This window comes from Cheilinus undulatus, linkage group 9 (assembly GCF_018320785.1).
Source record: "Cheilinus undulatus linkage group 9, ASM1832078v1, whole genome shotgun sequence".
Classification (NCBI taxonomy): Eukaryota; Metazoa; Chordata; class Actinopteri; order Labriformes; family Labridae; genus Cheilinus; species Cheilinus undulatus.
In genome coordinates, this window is record NC_054873.1 from 20,650,323 (window position 1) to 20,670,192 (window position 19,870).

Sequence of the window (19,870 nt, forward strand, 5' to 3'; positions counted from 1 at the left end):
GCGTTCACATGCCGTAAGAGTGTCGGCATTGCTATGTTTTTCCCCCATTGACACAATATATTAACACAAAGTTTGCCGGATAAAGAACTGTAACGAAAGGCTTCGATGGAATAGGAGGAAGAGCACACTGCCTCTGGTACAAGAAAAAAAATACTTACAATGTTTGTTACAATGTCTGTTCTATGTACCCGAATCTATACGAGTTTTGAAATAACGAGGGAACACGAAAGCAGCATTCAGTAGTTATTTGAATGTCCAGTGAGCCACAGCCGAAACAAACGCTTTCACCATTTTGGGAGTGCTGGAGCAACCATAAATTCAACCCCAGCCCTCTAAAGCAATTATAACCAGAGAAAATTCCCCATCAGATTTTTTTTTTTAAATATTTACCCAAAATTTTGCAAATATATTAAATGTATATTGTAAAAAGCAAAATACAAAACATTTAAATGATTATTTCATGTCAGTGTAGGGAGATTTCATTTCTTCCTTAAAGAAAAGCCTTTAAGGTAATAATGCAAAAGTTGAAGATAATTGAAGAAGAATTGCAGCATGGTTGATTGTAGGTCATGAGTTGTTTTCAGGTGTCAAATCATGAATAAATTAAATAAAAAATTGGGAGCAGCCTGTTAGAATCTGTTTCATAATGTTTACTTTTTCTAACCCTTTGGGTCTCAACCCTAACAAGTATCCCATGTTGCTGAAAAACTAAAACTAACACTGAAACTAATAAAAACCAGACAAAAGTGAAGCAAATGACAAACTTACCTAAACTAACAAACTGGCAGTTAAAAATAATTCAATCTAAACTAAATTTAAATCAAAAAGTCCAAACTATTCTTATCAAAAACTAGCCTTTTAACTTAATGGATATGTTAATTGTTGGGGAAATGACTCATATTTCTAAATAACAAATGTATGCCATTTTTAGCCTCCAAAAGTGAGATCAGTTCCTACACCACAGGCAGCCACGGGGGTGAGTGAGAAATTTTAGCAGACTATTTCTGGGGCTATTATGTTCATCATCACTGAGTTTGATGCTGACATACACTGCTTTCCACATTTTTAAGCAAATGACATTTTTCTATTGTTTTCCTAAATGTTAATGCAAATGACAGAATATTTTTCAAGTCACCAGCCATTAGAGCATAATTCAAATGTTTTTGAACAAACTTCATAATGATAACTTCTTTTTTTTTTTAAATAAAAACCTCAAAATGCACTGTTCCACATTATTAAGCAGGCCACAGGTTCAAGCAATATGGGAAAGAAAAAGGATCTCTGCTGCCGAAAAACCTCAAATAGTGCAATGCCTTGGAGAAGGAATGTAAACATTAGATATTTCATGAAAAATTAATCGTGATTATCGTACTGTGAAGAAATTTGCGGCTGATTCAGAGTACAGACAGTTTCCTGCAGATAAAGGCATAATGAGGAAAGTTTCTGATGGACAAATTCATCAGCTTAAGAGAGGAGTTGCTAAAATGCCATTACAAAGCAGCAAACAGGTATCTGAAGCTGCTGGTGCCTCTGGAGTCCCACCAACCTCAAGGTGTAGGATCCTCCAGAGGCTTGCAGTCGTGTATAAACCTACTATTCGGCCGCCCGATCCAATGCTCACAAGCAGAAATGGTTGCAGTGGGCCCAGAAATACATGAAGACTCATTTTCAAACAGTCTTATTTACTGATGAGTGCCATGCCACCCTGGATAGTCCAGATGGAGGAGTAGTGGATGGTTGGTGGATGGCCACCATGTCCCAACAAGGCTGTGACATCAGCAAGGAGGTGGCGGAGTCATGTTCTGGGCCAGAATCATAAGGAGAGAGCTGGTAGGCCATTTTAGGGTCCCTGAAGGTGTGAAAATGACCTTGGCAAAGTATATAGAGTTTCTGACTGACCACTTTCTTCCATGGTACAAAAAGAAGAGCAGCGCCTTCTGTAGAAAAATTTTCTTTATGCATGACAATGCACCATCTCATGCTGCAAAGAATCCCTCTGTGTCACTGGCTGCTATGGGCATTAAAGAAGAGAAACTCATGGTGTGGCCCCCATCCTCCCCTGACCTCAACCCTACTGAGAACCTTTGGAGCATCCTCAAGCTAAAGATCTATGAGGGTGGGAGGCATTTCACATCAAAACAGCAGCTCTGGGAGGATATTCTGACATCCTGCAAAGAAATTCAAGGAGAAACTCTCGAAAAACTCACAAGTTCAATGGATGCAAGAATAGTGAAGGTGATATCAAAGAAGGGCTCCTATGTTAACATTTAAGTTTGCCTGTTAAAATGTTTTTGATTGAAATAGCTTTTGATTTCAGTAAATATGACCTCCGAATGCTGCAAATTCTACAAATGACCATTTTCAGTTCTTTACAACCTATACAATTTTTAAAACTTTGTTTTGCATAATAATGTGGAACAGTGTATTTTGAGGTTTTTATTGTTAAAAAAATTATGGTTATCATTATGAAGTTTGTTCAAAAACATTTGAATTATGCTCTAACGATTGATGACTTGAAAAATATTCTGACTGTCATTTGCATTAATATTTAGGAAAATAAGAGAAAAATTTCATTTGCTTAATAATGTGGAAAGCGGTGTACTGTGGCATGATTGGTGAAAAACCTGTGTAAGAAACAGGTCTAGTTTTGGCAGGAAAACACCTTGATTCAAAAGAATTTTATATTTTCAACAATTTAATTCAGATTTAATCAAGCACAATTGATTCATCTTTTGGGCAAAAATGTTGAAGTTCCCTCTTTTTTAAAAAAAAAAAAAAACATCCTTTACAGATGGTTCTCAAAGTGTGCCCATCATTCTAAAACCATATTACACTGTATAGAAGGTCTATAATTTTATTTTTTTCTGCCTACAAATGTACAGAAACTGTTTAATTTGTCTTTTTTGTTATTTACAAAACATAGATAGGGTATGAATAAAGTGTAAACGTCTACATTTGGCACTATTCATTAAAACCAGAGCATGATATATCTAAATATGGGGTTATAGATTTAGATATACTTTCAAAAATACAAAAAAGTTCATATCTAATTCAATGTTAAAAGCATTTTTATTACTGTAGTATGCTCTCTTATGAGTAGAATTATTTATATAAAAAAGATGGTTTTATTCATTTATCTACAAAAATTGAATTTCAGTATCTTTCTGGATGCTATTAATGATTTCTTTTTGCATTTATTGATCATAACACTTTGCTTGGTTATTTTCTTTTTACAACCCATTAGTTGTTTTGTGTTTCTTAAGGAGTTTTTATAGCATTTTATGTTACAGTGAAACTTTGGCTTTTATTTGATAATTTGCTCATTTAAAATAAAAGTACAACACCATTCAATTTATCTTGTCCTACATTTATTTTCATTTTGCCTAAAAGAAATCATCCGAGTTCTAAGAATTCAATTCCCTCCCAGCTGTGATATCCTTTTCGTTTAGAACATAAACCTTTACCCATGTGTTTATTTTTTGCAGGGATATTTGTCATAAAATTGATCTATGCAGAATCCAATCAGATTAGATTGTGTAATGCCTCCTCTGGTTTTCAGCACTGTGGACAGCATCACGAAGAGGCGGGGCTAAATGGAAGATTCCTTCTCTCTGGTTGGTTAATTCGGGTCAGCAACAAATCCAGTTTTTCTATGCTGATCCCGGGTCCTGCTGCCCGGGCGGGTAAAAGCAACAGAGGGAGGAGGGGGTATATGTGCGTAAAGAAAAGACCTTACGTTACGTGACCGCCTCTTACTCTCTAACCCATCATTTGAAGAATAACGTAACATATTAGTGTGAAATCAACGCTTGGTCCAGCTGTTTCCTCCTATGTGTTTAACATCGATGAATCTGGAGGATGCTATTTAAACGAACGGAGGGATTCTAGCGACATTCTCGGACTAAACAAGAGGTAAGGCGTTTCAATCGTTGTACTTTCATTCATTACACCATCCAAAGGGAGGCGGGAGATAAATGCACTGAAATAAATCGGATTCTGTAAACCTCGAAATCTTTATCGCTGTCGGGTTTACCGTTGTGAGGAGTTTTGGGCTTGACCTGCTCGCCGTCTGTCCGGATGATGTTGAAGAAGCAGCAGCGATGCACCGTGTCGCACAGGCTGAAGGACGCTTCTCCATCGGCTGAGATCACGATGCACAGTGTCCTACTGCAGCATCACTGCCTTCATTCAAGAGATATACACATTTAAGACATCTACAGAATTATAATGTATGAAATCAAACAGGATTCATGGTTTTGTCTCTGCAGTGTTTGCCTAATTTTGAGAGAGAATGATGCCCTTCAGAGCCATACCCTGTATCTACTATGATATGCGTTGAAATTTGGCCCCTAAACAGTCAAATAAACATGGAAGCTGGTGGATTATAATCTTTGGAGATGAACAGATTGCTGTGAAAGCTGTGAATATTCAAATATGTGCAGTATGTAGGCCTGTAGCACGCCTATTCAGCGATCATAGGTTATGGGTATATGTAGGAATGGCGACAAGGCCACACAGTCCACCCACAGCTTGTATTTTGGCTCTATTAAGTGCTTAAAAAGCCCTATGGCGTGTAAGTACGATGCACTGATAAGGGTGTGCACACTGAAAGGCCAGGCCTCTACCTTTAGGCAAACTATACAAATATTTCAAGTTTTTATCACAGTCCACTGTGTGCATGCTTCCACAGGGAGGCCTATGAAGGATGGTGGCCTGTAGCTTCAAGGAGAGCAGTGTGAGAGTGATGTTGCACTTCATTTAAACAGCTCATTTCTTTCCCTGCAGTTTGGTGTAAAAGGCAGCTGAGATTGAAGTCTGTGTGCCCCTTTGCAAGTGGAAGAAAATACTGAGCACTCATCATGGCTGGTAAGATTTCCTATCTTAAAGTCCATGCACAAAGATGGCTGTTAATGCAACGTTTACAAAAACTACATTATAACCCTGCATGCAGCTGTCTTGACTTGATTTTTGTATGAATTTGGGGTGTGGGCAGCTGGGTTGAAATGTGTCTTTGTGTCCTAGAAAACAACTTCCCTCCCCTGCCTCGATTCATCCCCCTCAAGCCATGTTTTTACCAAGACTTCAATGAGATCCCCGACCAGCGCCGCACCATGTGCAAGAGGCTCTACTACTTATGGATCTGTGAGTGCATCAGCGAGAAACTTTGTCTCATTTCTTTACATTGTGACAGTGTGATTTCCAGAATGAATATAACCTGTGCATCACCTCTCTTTTTTCCAGCCAAGTCGTTTTGTTTTACCCAAAACATTATGGAAGCCAAGCATCATAAACACTGTGGTGTAGCTGTGAGACCAGACCAACTGGTCTGCACAAGAGCATGTGTTTTGAGTTTTCTTCTCTATATTTATGCATAGTCAGCAAAACAGCTGAAAAGTCTCAGTGATAAGATCTCCATACATTAAACATTTTAGTGATTTTGAATTGGCACACATGGAAGAGGATTTTAAAGCATTAAAAGATAATTATCAGGCAGCATTCTGTTTTTTTTTTAATATATATGAGATTTTTATCTGTTGCACATCGTATTTGAAGTTGTCTTTGAGTATAGATTTGTTAAATAAAATTTAGAATTCGTAATATTTGCCAAGTATGTGGGCACACACAATTACATTCTAAACATCTAAAGACATACAAACAGACATACAGCACTTAAAACAGGACAAATGAGAAAGAAGTAGCACAAACACTTAAGCCATTAAGCTATAAGAAAAACAAAAATGTGTGTAAGCCTGTGGGTACGAAAATATATTGCAGGAGAACGAAAATGAATGTTAAGGAGACAGTTGTGCAACGGTACAAAAGTGGGTGCCAAAATGTCAAATTTGGCTGTAGTAGTAAACAGCAATGATAATAATACCTAGATTTTTTTCACTATTTTTGTTAATAAATTAACCAAACAACCTTGATTTTGAAGGAATAAAATATTTGCCATACCAGTATATTAAAGCTTCAGTGAGAAATAGAGGGCTAGATTGTTTATTTTCATTTGTTTTTTGATCATGCTATTTTCTTTTGCCACATTCAGCACATTTTGTACATCATAATAGAAAAGATAGAAATAATCTGCCATAAAATCTGGATTATAAATCACCCCCATATATAAACCATGGTCTGTTTTTAAAATCTCTAAAAGGGACAAAGGTTTAAACCACCCTTTTGTGGGATGATTTTAATTTTTTCCACAAATTTTAATTTCTCTGCTGCTGTGTCCCTCTTTTAGTACCATCTGCTTTTGCCACATTGAGTTTGCACATCTACTAGCTATAATACAGCGGTTGAGTTAAGCTGCCAGTTCTGAGTCTGTCCAGGATATATGCAGGGTATTTAAAGTATCAAAAGTTTATAAATCATATTTAGCCGAAATGAAGGTTTTTAAAAATAATGAAAAAGTCTTGAATCCAAGACAATCAGGTCTTAGATTTTGTAGCTGTTTTCAGTTATGTTATATTTGTCAAAAAAGCTTGTGGGCTGGTTTTTCAGCTTTTTTTTCCACAATTAGTTTCAATCATACCCAAGGTGCTGATGGAACTCAACCAGATCCAATGTCAGTCTGCAAGCTTTTTTGTGTTCTGGCCTGTTGAGCTATCGGTGCGTACCTAAAGCTCTGCTTTGTCCCTAACCAGCAAATTAACTCTGTGATGGAATGATGTGGATTTCAGTGATAGGTAAATGCATGTTTTCTGAGGAGTGGATGAAGGGGAAGGTGTAGGAGCTGAGGCTTTTCACATTTTGGCAATAAAAAGCAGCTTTGCAATGGAGCTTTGGCCTAGTGTAAAGCTAGCACAGAGTCTGCTAAAGTTAGCACTGCTAGCTAATAAAAAAATAATTGAGTTGCATACTACAATAAGAAACCATATCTGTATTTTCTTGACTATGTTGTCATGTTTTTATCTTACAATCTGCACAAAACATGCACAAAACTGTGTCACCAGTGTAACTGGGCCCTCAAATATATGGAGAGGGTCTTGAAAGAGTTCTTAAAAAGTCTAAAATTTGATGTCAGATTTTCTGTATATACCCTGCTATCACCTGTCCTTACTGAGGAGTGTTCTCAGTCAAACATGTGCTCCACAAGGTGTATTTAATTTTGTACCTGATTTCTTCAAATGCATGTTTATGACCTAAGAGGAGGAAAAGCAGTTAAAAAGCGGTGTTGACCCCTGCCTGTGTGGTTCATTTTGTTATGTATTCCAGTGAAACCAAAGCCTCTGCTTGCAATACACCTTGAAAAAGGATGATATTTCAATCATATTTGATTCCCTGCAGTGTGATGATGGTAGCTGCACGCACTTGCGTATTTTAGCACTTTGTACTGGTATTCAAGTAACCCCAATATACTTTTAGGAAGAAAAATTGCCAACAGAAGTGCACCATGTTTTGTGGTACATTAGTACGCCCAATTATGAGTGAAGGAAGATGAATAACTTGACAATTAATGGGAGAGAGCAGGAGAAGGAGAGGTAAAGAAATAGTCCATAGTGAGATGCTAACCGCAAAGCCAAGCTAAGTGTACATAGTTAAAAAAGAAAGAAAGCTATTGAAGAGAGAGTGTTATATTATCAATATCAATAGTTATCAGTATTTTAGCTCTAGCTCTATCATGCCAAGAAACAACACATTAGCAGCAGGTAAGCAGGGACTGATGCAATACATTTACCTTAGTATGTAGGAGACAGTGAGAGTAAGACTACCAATCAGAAACACTCAGCACTGTAGACCCCACCACCACAGTTTCAGTGACTTTGGGGAGAACCACCCAGCTAGCTGGGCCTTTTAAGGGGTAGATTCATTACTACTCCTTAACTAAACTAAATGTAGACCCTGGTTCCTGCTGTTGAAACACACAGAGTTCCGGAAAAGGTTCCTTGGCTCAGTTCCTGCTGTTAAAAAGCACCTAAAGGCTGTGTGGGAGTCTGATAAATCCCTTGCCTACCCTGCAGCAGGGCTGACAGACTTATAACTCTGAAGACAGAATCAATTTTTCATTGCTGGTGGTCTTATTTGCTTTTGATGGTCGTATCGAGGCACCAGTTTTAATTTTTGTTCATTTCATGACATCTAGTTGCTGTGTTTAGTAATAACAGTACATGATAGTGTAGTGTCATATTGTAAATGATCATTGTGCTATGTTTGTCATCATCATCATGTAGGTTCTGCTGTTTGAAACATGAATGTAAGTCTGCAGAAAAGAATTTAAGTCGTTTTAGAGTAGAAAGTGTGCCTGGTAGTTTCAGTCTACGGTAGCTGTAATATAGAACTGAAATGTAGTGCTGTGTAGATGCAGAGATCCCTGGTGATTCAGTCCTGCTGAGTTATGAGTAATGCAGCCTGTGGGACATTTGCCAAACAGTTTTTTTGTCTTCAGCTTCTCATGTCGTGGTTGTCCTCTTTCCTCTCCCTGGTGCTGACAGTGAACAGTGCAACGCTGGCTGTCAATCTGATTGGCTGTCTGGCGTGGATGTGTGGAGGTGGTGGAGCGACCAACTTTGGCATGGCCTTCATCTGGCTCATCCTCTTCACCCCCTGCTCCTACGTGTGCTGGTTCAGGCCGATCTACAAAGCGTTCAAGTGAGCTGCTTCCACTCCGACTATTACTCAACACTCGTACCTGCTGTTCTGCTGGATGACATCATTTCTGATGGGGTTTGTTTCTCTGTGTGCAGGACTGACAGCTCCTTCAACTTCATGGCTTTCTTCTTCGTCTTCATGGCTCAGGTGGTGATCAGTATTATCCAGACGATTGGCATTCCAGGCTGGGGAGTGTGGTAAGAAAGACAAACACATCCCATAAAGGCAGTGGACTACAACCCTAATTCCAAAAAAGCTGGCATGCTGGGTAAAATGTAAATATCAGAATAAAATGATTTACAAATCTCATAAACCCATATTTTATTCACAATGGAACAAAAAAAATATATCAGATGTTGAAACTGAGATATTCTACCATTTTATGAAAAAATAGCACATTTTGAATACATCTGAAAAAGTAGGAATGGGGCAACAGAAGACTGGAAAATTTAGTGGTACCAAAGAAAAGCAGCTGGAGAAGCATTTTGCAACTAATTAGGTTAATTGGCAACAGGTCAGTAACATGAGTGAGTATAAAGGAAGCATTTTAGAGAAGCAGAGTCTCTCAGAAGTAAAGATGGGCACAAGTTTACCAATCTGCAAAAAATTTCAAAAATCCTCAATGTAAATTTGCAAAGGTTTTGAATATCCCACTATCTACAGTGCATAATATCATCAAGAAATTCACATTGTCTGGAGAAATCTCTGTGCACAAGGGACAAGGCCAGTGGTAAATACAGGATGCCCATAGTCTTTGGGCCCTCAGGTGGCATTGCATTAAAACAGGAATGATTCTGTACTGGAAATCAATGCATGGGCTCAGGAACACTTCCAGATATTACTGTTAGTCACTGCAGTGTGCTGTGCCATCCACATGTGGGAGTTAAAGCCATATCATGTTATGAAGGAGCAATATGTGACCATGATCCAGGAAAAAGGACTGATGCAAAATGGAAAACTGTTCTGTAGCCAGATGAATCAAAAGTTGAAATCCTTTTTGGAAACCATGGACGCCATGTCCTGCGGACTAAAGATGAAAGGGACCATCCAGCTTGTTATCAGGGCACAGTTCAAAAGCCTGCATCTCTGATGGTACGGGGTTGCATTAGTGTCTATGGCGTGATCGGCTTACACTTCTTAATATGCACTATCAATGCTGAAAGAGTATAGAGGTTTTAGAGCAACATTTGCTCCCATACAGACAATGTCCCTTACAGGGAAGGCCTTGCATATTTCAGCAAGACAATGCTAAACCTCATACTACATAAATAAAGTTAAAGATTGATACTGCATCCATCTAACAGCATGGCTTTGCAGAGTCCAGGTGCTGAACTGGCCTGCCTGCAGTCCACATCTTTCACAAATAGAAAACATTTGGCGCATCATAAAATGAAAAATCTAGCAAAGAAGACAAAGGGCTGACGAGCAGCTAGAATTCTACATCAGACAAAAATGGGACAACATTCCTCTCCCAAAACTTCAGCAGTTGGTCCCCTCACTTCCTGGATGTTTAGAGATGGTCGTTAAAAAAGAGGGGATGCTACACAATGGTAAACATGGCCCTGTCCCAAGTTTGTAAGATATGTTGCTGCCTTCAAATCAAGAATGAGCCATTATTTTCATGAAATATCTATGAGATCTGCAAATCATTGCATTCTGTTTTGATTTACATTTTACACAGTGTCCAAACTTTTTTGGAATTGGGGTTGTGGTTTTGCCTTTTTAGTGCCTCTGAAGCAGAGACTAAAAGGATTTATTGTTTAATTAATTGTACGGCTTAGAATGGTTTAAGGCACTGGTTTTCAACCTTTTTGTCCGAGGCACACTGAAGCTCAAGCCAAAATCTCAAGGAACACCACATCGATATCTATACAAAATAGCCACAGACATGTAACAGTAACTTAAGTTGTGCAATAATTATACAAATTCCCATGGCACACCTAGACTTGCATCAAGGCACCCCAGTGTGTCTTGCCATATCATTTGAGAAGCTCATTTCATGTGGATTAATTTGGGTCAGTTTGTGGACCCACTGGGCTGGTGAAGTCCAGTTGATATTTAGTGAATACAAATGTGCTATCACATCATTTCCATACATTTTAAATTATTTTCCAAACTCCCAGGTACAATTTGTGTCTTGTTTGCACAAATCTGAATTTTTCATGAATCTTCACATATTTACTCAGGTTCTTTCTGTCAATTTTACACCCATCTACTCCTAAAATGAAGAGTTTGAGCAATGACAATTTTCTACCACCTTTTTGCAATATGCCTTAGCCAGCAGAAAAACAATGAAACTATATAGAATATTTTCCCAGTCAGCTTGTAACCAGGTGGTTAAAGTCTGACACCATGAGCGAGTTATCAGCTTACTCTGATACAGTCTTTATCTTTAGGGAGCAAAAGTAATACAATTTGTTAACATATTGGGGTTTTTTATTTGAATGTGATGAGACTGTGTGATGACTCTGAAGTAAAATGTATGTTTTGATGCAATGAAGAACAACTAACTGAACTACTGATTATTGTCCTTAAAGACATTCCATATTTTTGATAAGTCTGTTGTTGTTCCCATCAGTGGCTGGCTGGCTACCATCACATTCTTCAGCACCAACATTGGCTCAGCTGTGGTCATGCTGATTCCTACCGTCATGTTCACTGCTGTGGCTGTACTCTCCTTCATCGCCCTCTCAAAGGTAATATTAAAGAGAAAATGAAGTTCTCCTTTCTGTAGTTGTATCTACAGAAACTGTATCTGAGCCTAAGCCTTTGGGGCTGTGTTTGTCTTTGTGGTGTTTGCTGACATTTTAAGACAGTGTCATGTACCTGTCCTGAGTGGATTATAACATTTTAGCTTAAACAAACTTGTGCAAAACATTTTTTCCTAACTTTCCACGCAGCAGTGGTTATGGATGCTGTGCTATTTCTTTTTGTATTTGGCCTACATTTTAGAATCTAGCAAGCTAGCCTGCTTAGTCAGCTACCAAGCTTATTGACCAATAAACAGGGTTTTTGGGTTGGTCTGTTAGCTTCAGTGTCTTGCTTTTTCAACACCTGCTTAGTCTGTGGCAGCTCTCACATAGTCAGTGCTGTCCAGGCAACGTTAGCTTTTTATTAAGCTCAAATACAAAAATGCAGACAGCAGTTTGCAAGGCATCTACAGCTGGTCATATCTGACATATATGAACACTGAATAATGCAGGCTTAGCTAAAAACAAACCCATATACTGGCTTTACATCAACAAAATTCTACTGTTAGGGTGCAGGTTTAGCTCAGTGCATTAGTCCCAGGGTCAAATCCCAATTCTGGTGCATGTCTTTCTCAGTCTTTCTCCCAGTATTTCTTAGATTTCTTCTGCTGTCCCATCATGAATAAAGAAAAAAAATTAAAAGCAAAACCAGATTTAATATAAAGTGCTTCATGTTGTCAATGCATGATATTTAATTCTCACGCAAGAGAGCAATGGTTCCCAACCTGGGGTCCAGGACCCCCCAGGGGGGTTGCCAAAGATCTTAGGTAGGGTGCGAGGCTTTGTTAGCTTTAGCTAAAGCTAACAAAGCTAAAGCAAGCCACTGTTTGCATAACTACTTCTAAAACGGGTCTACTCTCATAATTTTATCCTGGAAAAGAAATACAAAAGAATGTCATCTTACTGTGTTTTAACAAACACATGCACCACTTACTATGAATCTTTACCATAGCAAATTTAAAGGAAAAAGGTTGTATTTCTAGAGCATGCTGTGCATCAATTTCCTACCCTGTGACAGTGACCTCAAGCATAAATCTGTGCTTATCATCTTGCTTGTTCTAGTGGCCTAAAGGGAGGCATTCGTGTTAAGAACCAGCTTAGAAGTCCTCACAGGAGCCTTATAATTATTTTTTAATTCCTTTATCTGGATTTAAGGCTGAACTCTCTCAGTATAATTGTCTTGTAACTGAAAACCTTTGGTTGTTTCCTGTCTTTACTCATGTTGTGAGTCAGAGATCTAGAGTGTTTATGTCAGCATGCATCGACAGAGTCTTGACTGCTGTTGCAGCTGATTTAAGCATGACAATGTCAGACCCAAGAACATCCATCTAAACATCTGACTGTTGGATTCTTGAAATAATCTCTAACACAGACAGAAACTGTATTTTGGTTTTGATCCTAAAAAACTGAAAAAGGTCTTTGGCACATTAGAAGAAGATATTAATCCTCCATGACAGTCATGGCATCCTCTGTGATGAATCTAACTAATTGCCAGTTCTCTAAAGATTTCAGTAATTATTCTGTGAGGTCTGGAGGGAGTCAGCTTCTGAAAGTTACCTTATATTTTTCAGGAAACAAGCTTTCTATCAATCCATTCATACTAAGATATCTGGAAAGTCAACTTCCACATTGATTAAGAATAAAATACAGATAGATACATTATTTTTGTTACCTTAATTTCAGTTTAAATCATGCATCCTGAAATTGATCAAAAGTCTTTCAACTACTTTACAGGTGCATAATTTCTACCGTGGCAGTGGTGGCAGTCTTGGTAAAGCCCAAGAGGAGTGGGCCACTGGTGCCTGGAAGAACCCCCACGTCCAGCAGGCCGCTCAGCAGGCGGCAATGGGAGCGGCACAGGGAGCCATGCAGCAAAACCAGTACTCAGCAGCTCCAACCTACAACTACGACGACCCGATGTAGGGCAGAGGAGGGGGCCGGGCCGCCGTGTGGGAGAGATAAAAAGGGATCAATTAAGAACACAACTCAGAATTAGGTGCCCTTCATTACAACACTGTACAATTCAAACAGAACAATGTCATGAATTTTGGTGAAAGTGTACTTTATTTGAATCTGTAGGGCGTGGGAGCTTATGTCAGTCAGTTCACATTTGAATCAACAGCCAGTAGTTTTAAAGCTGTTGTTTGTTTTTGTTTTTAAATCTGTTATGCTGCTAAATTCAGCTGATAAGTGTGTGTGTTGCTTTACATGGAGATGCTGAATATTTTAAAACCAGAACCCTGAGCCTTTGAGTTTATTCAGGCAGGTTAATCTGAGCTTTAGAGTGACTTCTCAGCTTTTAAAAGCATCATTAAAGCTCCTGTGAGGAGTTTTTAGTTAGTTATGAAACAGACTAAAATATTTTAATGCCTCTAGATGAGCTACAATATCAAACCGGACCATCAGTGGCAAGACTTTTGATTTCTGTGTAGTTGTCTTTTTTTAAGGCTTGTAAACACTGCCGCATGGAAGCCGTCTGACACAGTGATAAAAAGGAGTGTTATGTTGGCTTTTAAAATGAAGTAGAGTCAGATTTTTGTTTAGAAAATACCACTTGCACAGGGTAAGATTAGCAACAAAATATCAGGGACTTCTTTGTCCATAGGGGGCGCTAGAATCAACACAAGGCAGACGTTCCTAACAGGGGCTTTAAAAGACCTTTAATGTGTTTTTGATTTAATGTACCGTGGAAGCTCTGTAAAAAATGTCCATAAAGGTTTGATCAGAGTGGCTCAACTAATAGGAAAATTTTCAAATTCTCTTCTTGCATAGTCTGATAAAATTATTACAATACCTTATATTGGCATTGCTACATAAATATAAAGCTTTTTGACCTTTGAAATTGGATAAGATTAACTGTCTTTACCTAAGTGTTTGGGTAAACACTGACTTTTGTACTAGTTTGTTATCTCAACAACAGAATCCACATCTAAAATAAAAAAAACAAACAAAAATACAGCGTTTGAAGGAGGCTGTGAAATGGGACAACCTTTTATTCCCCTTTAAATGTACCTTTTAAAGAATACAGCCCCTGAATTTAAGACAATCTTGCAGTAGACCGTTGATCTGACACGCCATATGTACCAGAAAATACAAAAATACACAATAAAACGTAAGAAATAAAACTGGATTAAACCTCCATGCTAGAGTAAAGGTTAGGATACCAGAAGTTTAAAGTTAAAAACCTAACCTGCAAAACCTGAATAATAAAACGTTTCATAAAGCCGGGTAGATAGTCTGCTTACAGGAAAACAAAGCTTTTCCTCCATGAAAACATTATGACCAAGCAAGCAGAGCTTAAAAAGGTCCGTTAGCTGTGTAAGCTACATAGATAAACGGCCTACATAGATTTTGAGCATTTGCATAGCTGACAAGGCAGCTATGTAAGTTTTGTATCTACATTATCTATGTAGCTAAGTTAGCTTGAGCTCCTGTTGCTAAAACTTACTCAGCTATAGATAACAGAGCTACGTAGCTAACATAGCCATCGTAGTTTAGGCTAAGCTCACTTAGCATTTATGTAAGCTACCATAATGTGTAATCTACATAGCTGTAGCTGTAACTTGAAATACGTTGTGCAGTAAGTTACGGCACTTCCTTTCTGAGATATATTGCGTTTAGATGAATGGTCTATGAGAGTGGACTTCAAAGATGTAGGGTCTGCACCTAGACCCCTCTCCCTGAATTGGGACGTAGCGAAAGAGTATCAGTTTCTGATATTCCAAACTTACTCTGTTAACTAGATTTTTTACTTATTTTTCTTAACTAATGAGAAGTTACTCTGTGCCGGATAAACCTTTCAATTTGAGCCATTTCTTTTCTACATACTCAGGAAAGATGGTGACTCCCTGGTTTTTAACCTTTAAAGCCCAAATCGTGCTAACATGTTGGGCTTTTGTCTCCTTATTTTTAATCACCATTACTCAACCATTAATGGGTGTTTGGTTATGTCATCACGCACACACTAGTTATATGTTAGCAGGTTGATTTCAGTGAGATAAAACTCTGATTACATGTTAAAAGTGAAGCACATGCAGTATTTAGGATTGCAGTTCATTGGATAAAACATTCCAGTTCAATGTTGTACGTGTTTGAAGTGACCAAAACCAAAACAGATGCAGGTTGGACATAAAGTAAATATAATAATCATTGTTGTAGGTGGTCATAGCATTGTATGAAGTGATGGATGTTTTCCCTCCTTTTGGCAGATTCTCCCACGTTCCCGTACATGTAAATGCTTCAATGACTACTTGTTTCTGAAGATTTCAGGCCTTAGTGTGTCATTTTGTGGCTGTTGGTGTTATTCTATGAGTAGCTGTAATATGATGTTTATATCAAAGAAAATAGAACATAAAATCAAGCCCAGTATTTCTTTTTTGAAAGGGAGAGTAAATGTGTGTGTGGCCCCGCTGAGGCTGGAGACAGTGCCATGTTAATGTCTGTGAAAAGATTTTGTCTTCAACATTTGATAGGTGGTGATTTCAAACAGTATTAGACTTGAAACAAATGTGAAGTATCTGAATGCTTGTTATTCCCAAACCTGTGAGTTGTCTTGTCTGACTGTGACGATGTGGTACTCTATATAGGCTCTTTGTTCTTTTTACTTTTTCTGTTGTTGTTTTTTGTATCGCCCTTATTTTGTGTGTATTTAGGATGATGTGTGAGTGAGTTTGAAGTCATGTCTTTCCATGGCTGTGGGTAACAAAATATTGAATTTTTTTTTTTTTTACATTGTTTTAATTTTCAAAAGCTTCCAAGTATGTTTGCACTTGGTCATCTGCTGCCATCAATGCAAACTAAATTCACTTTAAATCACAGTGCAGCAATACTCTAATAAATATATTAAATTGTAGATTTATTAGGAAAAGATTCATAAAGACCCAAAGTGTAAAGGTGAAAATTGGGCTTTTACTTGCATTTGGACTAAGGAAGCCCTGAGCAGACATGCATCATACATTTTATAACTCCATCTGGGAGGACGAGAAGCCATTTCTCACTGTTTTCAAGAGATCTTGACATATCTATCCCTTTATCTTAGGATCAAAAATATGTTTTTCCATGCCAATGACTTAATGTCATTTTTCCCCTTGAGATTAAATTTGATATAGCTTAAAATTGCAACAATTTTATTTTATTTTTTCTCTCATGATGATTTATTTATCGGGCGATACCTCGACTTTTTCTTAGCTCTTAGCTTCTTTAACTTATCTTAAGATAGCAATGGTTTTCCCATGATGCTTTTAAAGCTTTATTCTGTGCTTTTTTGCCTTTATTTAAGAGTCAGGAAAGTGGATAGAGTTGGACACTAGGGAGAGACAGACAGCTGATTCAGACTGGGTGTGTGGCAGCTGTGCTTCAGATGTGTCAAGTATTAGATTTCATTTCAAAGTGCATGTTGACATCAGGGCTCTAAGACTGCCAGGATGAGTGCTGCATCTCACATGGCTAAAATCTAGAGAATAGAGGGCTCAGCTATATTTTCTACAAGCCACATATCTCTTTGGAAAAAATTGACAGGAAAACAATAGAGAGACAAATTAATTTTGTTTTAGCAGATATTACTTTTTCAAAGGAAACTCCACAGATTCTTGTCACAGTCTGTCCTGACCTCACTTGTACAGTGTCAGCATCCACTTGTAGGTAGATAAAACCTTTGGAGAAAGACAGGGCTGTGACAGCAGTGCATGTGCCTGGTAAGAAACCCATGACAAGACATGCACAGCAGCCGTCACGCAGCAAACGCTCACCCAGTCTGAAACAGGTGCAGGAAAGGAGTCACAGGCTGGATTCAAACCCATGCCACCTATTTTGAAGACAGTAGCCTTTGCACTTGGAGTGCTGGGACATATCCAGGGATGGGTATCAAAATCTGGTACCGACATGGTATGGGTACCAATACCTGCCATGCCGGATTACATCATCCCACCCTAGTCAACCCAGCCTATCACTGCAGATGATAGACATGAAAAGGCATCTTATATGATTTATGCAAACTTGTTTTATTTCCTCTTTTGATCATTTTGTCATCTAGAGAAATGACCAAAACAACCAGACATGACTGATTTTCACAAGAAAGAGTGATAAAATGCTTGGATGCATGTCCACTCAGGGCTTCTGTGCAGCCAGACACCACTAGTATACTGAAACATTTTCACCAGCAGATGCACAGTAACCCTGAGTGTAACCCTGTAAACCATACCATTCACACGTTCATCTGTTAGTAAATGCACAAACTTTAACCGATCAGCTAAAGAAAATAAAGGACACATGAAGATGAACAAAAGAGCTCCATTCTCTCTGCGTTTTGTGAGCTCTTGTGTTTTCTGGTGAATTTTGGATCAGTCCATTATAATGTACATACAGCACAGTTAATGCTATTATAAGTACAGCTGTATAGTCATCATGTAGCAGGAACACGCTGCTTTTCATGTCGCTGTATCAAAGCTTTCCCATCACTGCACTCATTGTTCCCACATGTACTGTACATTGTTTGATATGTATTATCATGTACTATATCATAACTAGATATAAATATATAATAATTACTAAAGGTGAGCTAAATATTAGCCATGGATAAACACATTCAGCAGAAACGTGCTCTAATTAGGTGAATAAAAGGAGGCTGTGTCTCCATGAATGAGGTCAGTGAGGAATACATTTTTGTGTATTACTTTTGTATTATTTGGTCTTACCCTGATAGATATTAAACAGTTCTTGTTGCATTCTGCTTGGTCATTTGTTCAATCTGCATCCTCTACACATGCCAGAATCTCAACTACTCTGTTAAAGATGAAGACCGGGCCGTGAAGATTTTGCATGAGGTAATTATTACATTTGGGAAAATGAATTGCGACCATAAATGACAGAAATTTAGAAACAGATGTAGGTGTAAAGGGTTAATTGATGCTACACATAGCTAACTGATTAAATCTGGATATGATGGGGAACTGGTATCTGAGTAACCTGACACACCAGATGGATTTGTTTCACCAGTGAGAAACATGAAAACAGGCAAATCCATCTGCTTTGCAATGTTATATGCATACACAGTGAATGTTAAAGTGAGGTAAAATGGCACAAAGTAAATAAAAATGTAGATTCGTGCAGAAAACATATTAAACCAACAATAAGCAGTGCATTCAGAAAGTCTTTAGACCTCCCTCATGTTTTCTATCTTGTCATGTTGCATCCTAATGCTACAGTTGAAAACAGTCATTTTTATTCTCATTGATCTACATTTAATAACCCATCATGACAAAGTGAAAATAGATTTTTTGGGGGGAAATATTTTAGAACACAAAAATACTGAAATATCACATGAGTATAAGTATTCAGACCCTTTGCAGCAACACTTGAAATCTAAATCAAATATAACTGCAGCACTCCAATTGTTTTTTAGTTTTGCGCTGAGAAGAGGCTCCCATCCAGCCACTCTGCCATAAACCCAGATCAGTGGATGGCTGCACTGATGATTGTCCTTCTGGGACATCTGTCCCATCTCAACACAGGATCTCTGGAGCTCAGTCAGAGTGACCATCAGGTTCTTGGTCACCTATTTTACTAAGGCTTTTCTCCCCTGATGCCCCAGTTTGGCTGGGCAACCAGATCTTAGAAGAGTCCTGGTTGTTCCAAACTTCTTCACTGGAGAATTATGGAGTCCATTGTACTCCTTCAGTGCAGCAGAATGCTTTTATAGGCTTCCTGGGATCATGCCATGCAACAAATCTGTCTCTCAGTTCCTTTGACCTCATGGCTTGGTTTTTGCTCTGATATGCATTGTCAGCTGTGAGGCCTTTTATAGAGAAATATGTGCCTTTACAAATCATGTCTTATTGGTTTAATTTACCACAGCTTTTTTTTTTTAACCAATCAAGGTGTAGAAACAGCTCAGCAACAATCCAGAGAAATTGGAGGAAGCTGAGCTAAATTTGAAGTTTTTGTGTAAAGGGTGTGAATACTTAAATCAAGGTATCAGTTCTTTATGCAATACATTTGCAAAAATTTCTCAAATTCTGTTTTCACTTTGTCATGATGGGGTACTAAGTGTAGATTAATGAGGGAAAAAAAGTTTTTTTTTTCACTATGGCATCAGGCTGCAATATGGGAAAAGTGAAGAGGGTCTGAATATTTTGTGAATGCAGTGTTTCTCAACCATTTCCTGTCAAGACACCCTTTAAAATTTTGAAAATTGCAAGTAAAAAATCTATTAAATACCAATTTATATCCCTGCCAAATTATGTACACGATAGGTTGTTATGGGACTGAGTTAGGTTTGATAACTTATGGCTGTTACATACTGTTAAATGGAAACCTGAGCCTGGGACGATGAACACAGCCACCTTATTCAGGAAGAGATGGATGCAGACATGGAGCTCCTGCTCCTTACCTGCCAAACTGAAGAAACACTGCATGTTTGTTGTGCAGCCTGTATTGAAGTAAGCCGGTTCATTGGTTTACGCTGACACTGATGTGATTTCAGGAAGAAGGCATATGAGACAAGTTTGATTATTTACTCTGGGATAGCATATGAT

The 19,870-nt window shown here is 38.2% G+C and overlaps 1 protein-coding gene across 1 annotated transcript; it reads left to right on the forward strand.

Moving 5' to 3' along the window:
- Positions 1 to 3,731: 3,731 nt before the first annotated feature.
- On the forward strand, positions 3,732 to 18,061 carry scamp5a (secretory carrier membrane protein 5a). Its single transcript, XM_041794848.1, has 7 exons — positions 3,732 to 3,912; positions 4,786 to 4,866; positions 5,023 to 5,142; positions 8,433 to 8,589; positions 8,685 to 8,786; positions 11,168 to 11,285; positions 13,074 to 18,061. The coding sequence occupies exons 2-7, from the start codon at positions 4,860 to 4,862 to the stop codon at positions 13,260 to 13,262; spliced, it is 693 nt and encodes a 230-aa protein (XP_041650782.1). The 5' UTR covers positions 3,732 to 3,912; positions 4,786 to 4,859; the 3' UTR covers positions 13,263 to 18,061.
- Positions 18,062 to 19,870: the final 1,809 nt, after the last annotated feature.

Excerpts from the sequence above, each read along its gene's own strand:
- scamp5a (XM_041794848.1), top strand. Across the intron at positions 8,590-8,684 it reads CCGATCTACAAAGCGTTCAA|GACTGACAGCTCCTTCAACT; the intron begins GTGAGCTGCTTC and ends CTCTGTGTGCAG. Across the intron at positions 8,787-11,167 it reads ATTCCAGGCTGGGGAGTGTG|TGGCTGGCTGGCTACCATCA; the intron begins GTAAGAAAGACA and ends TGTTCCCATCAG.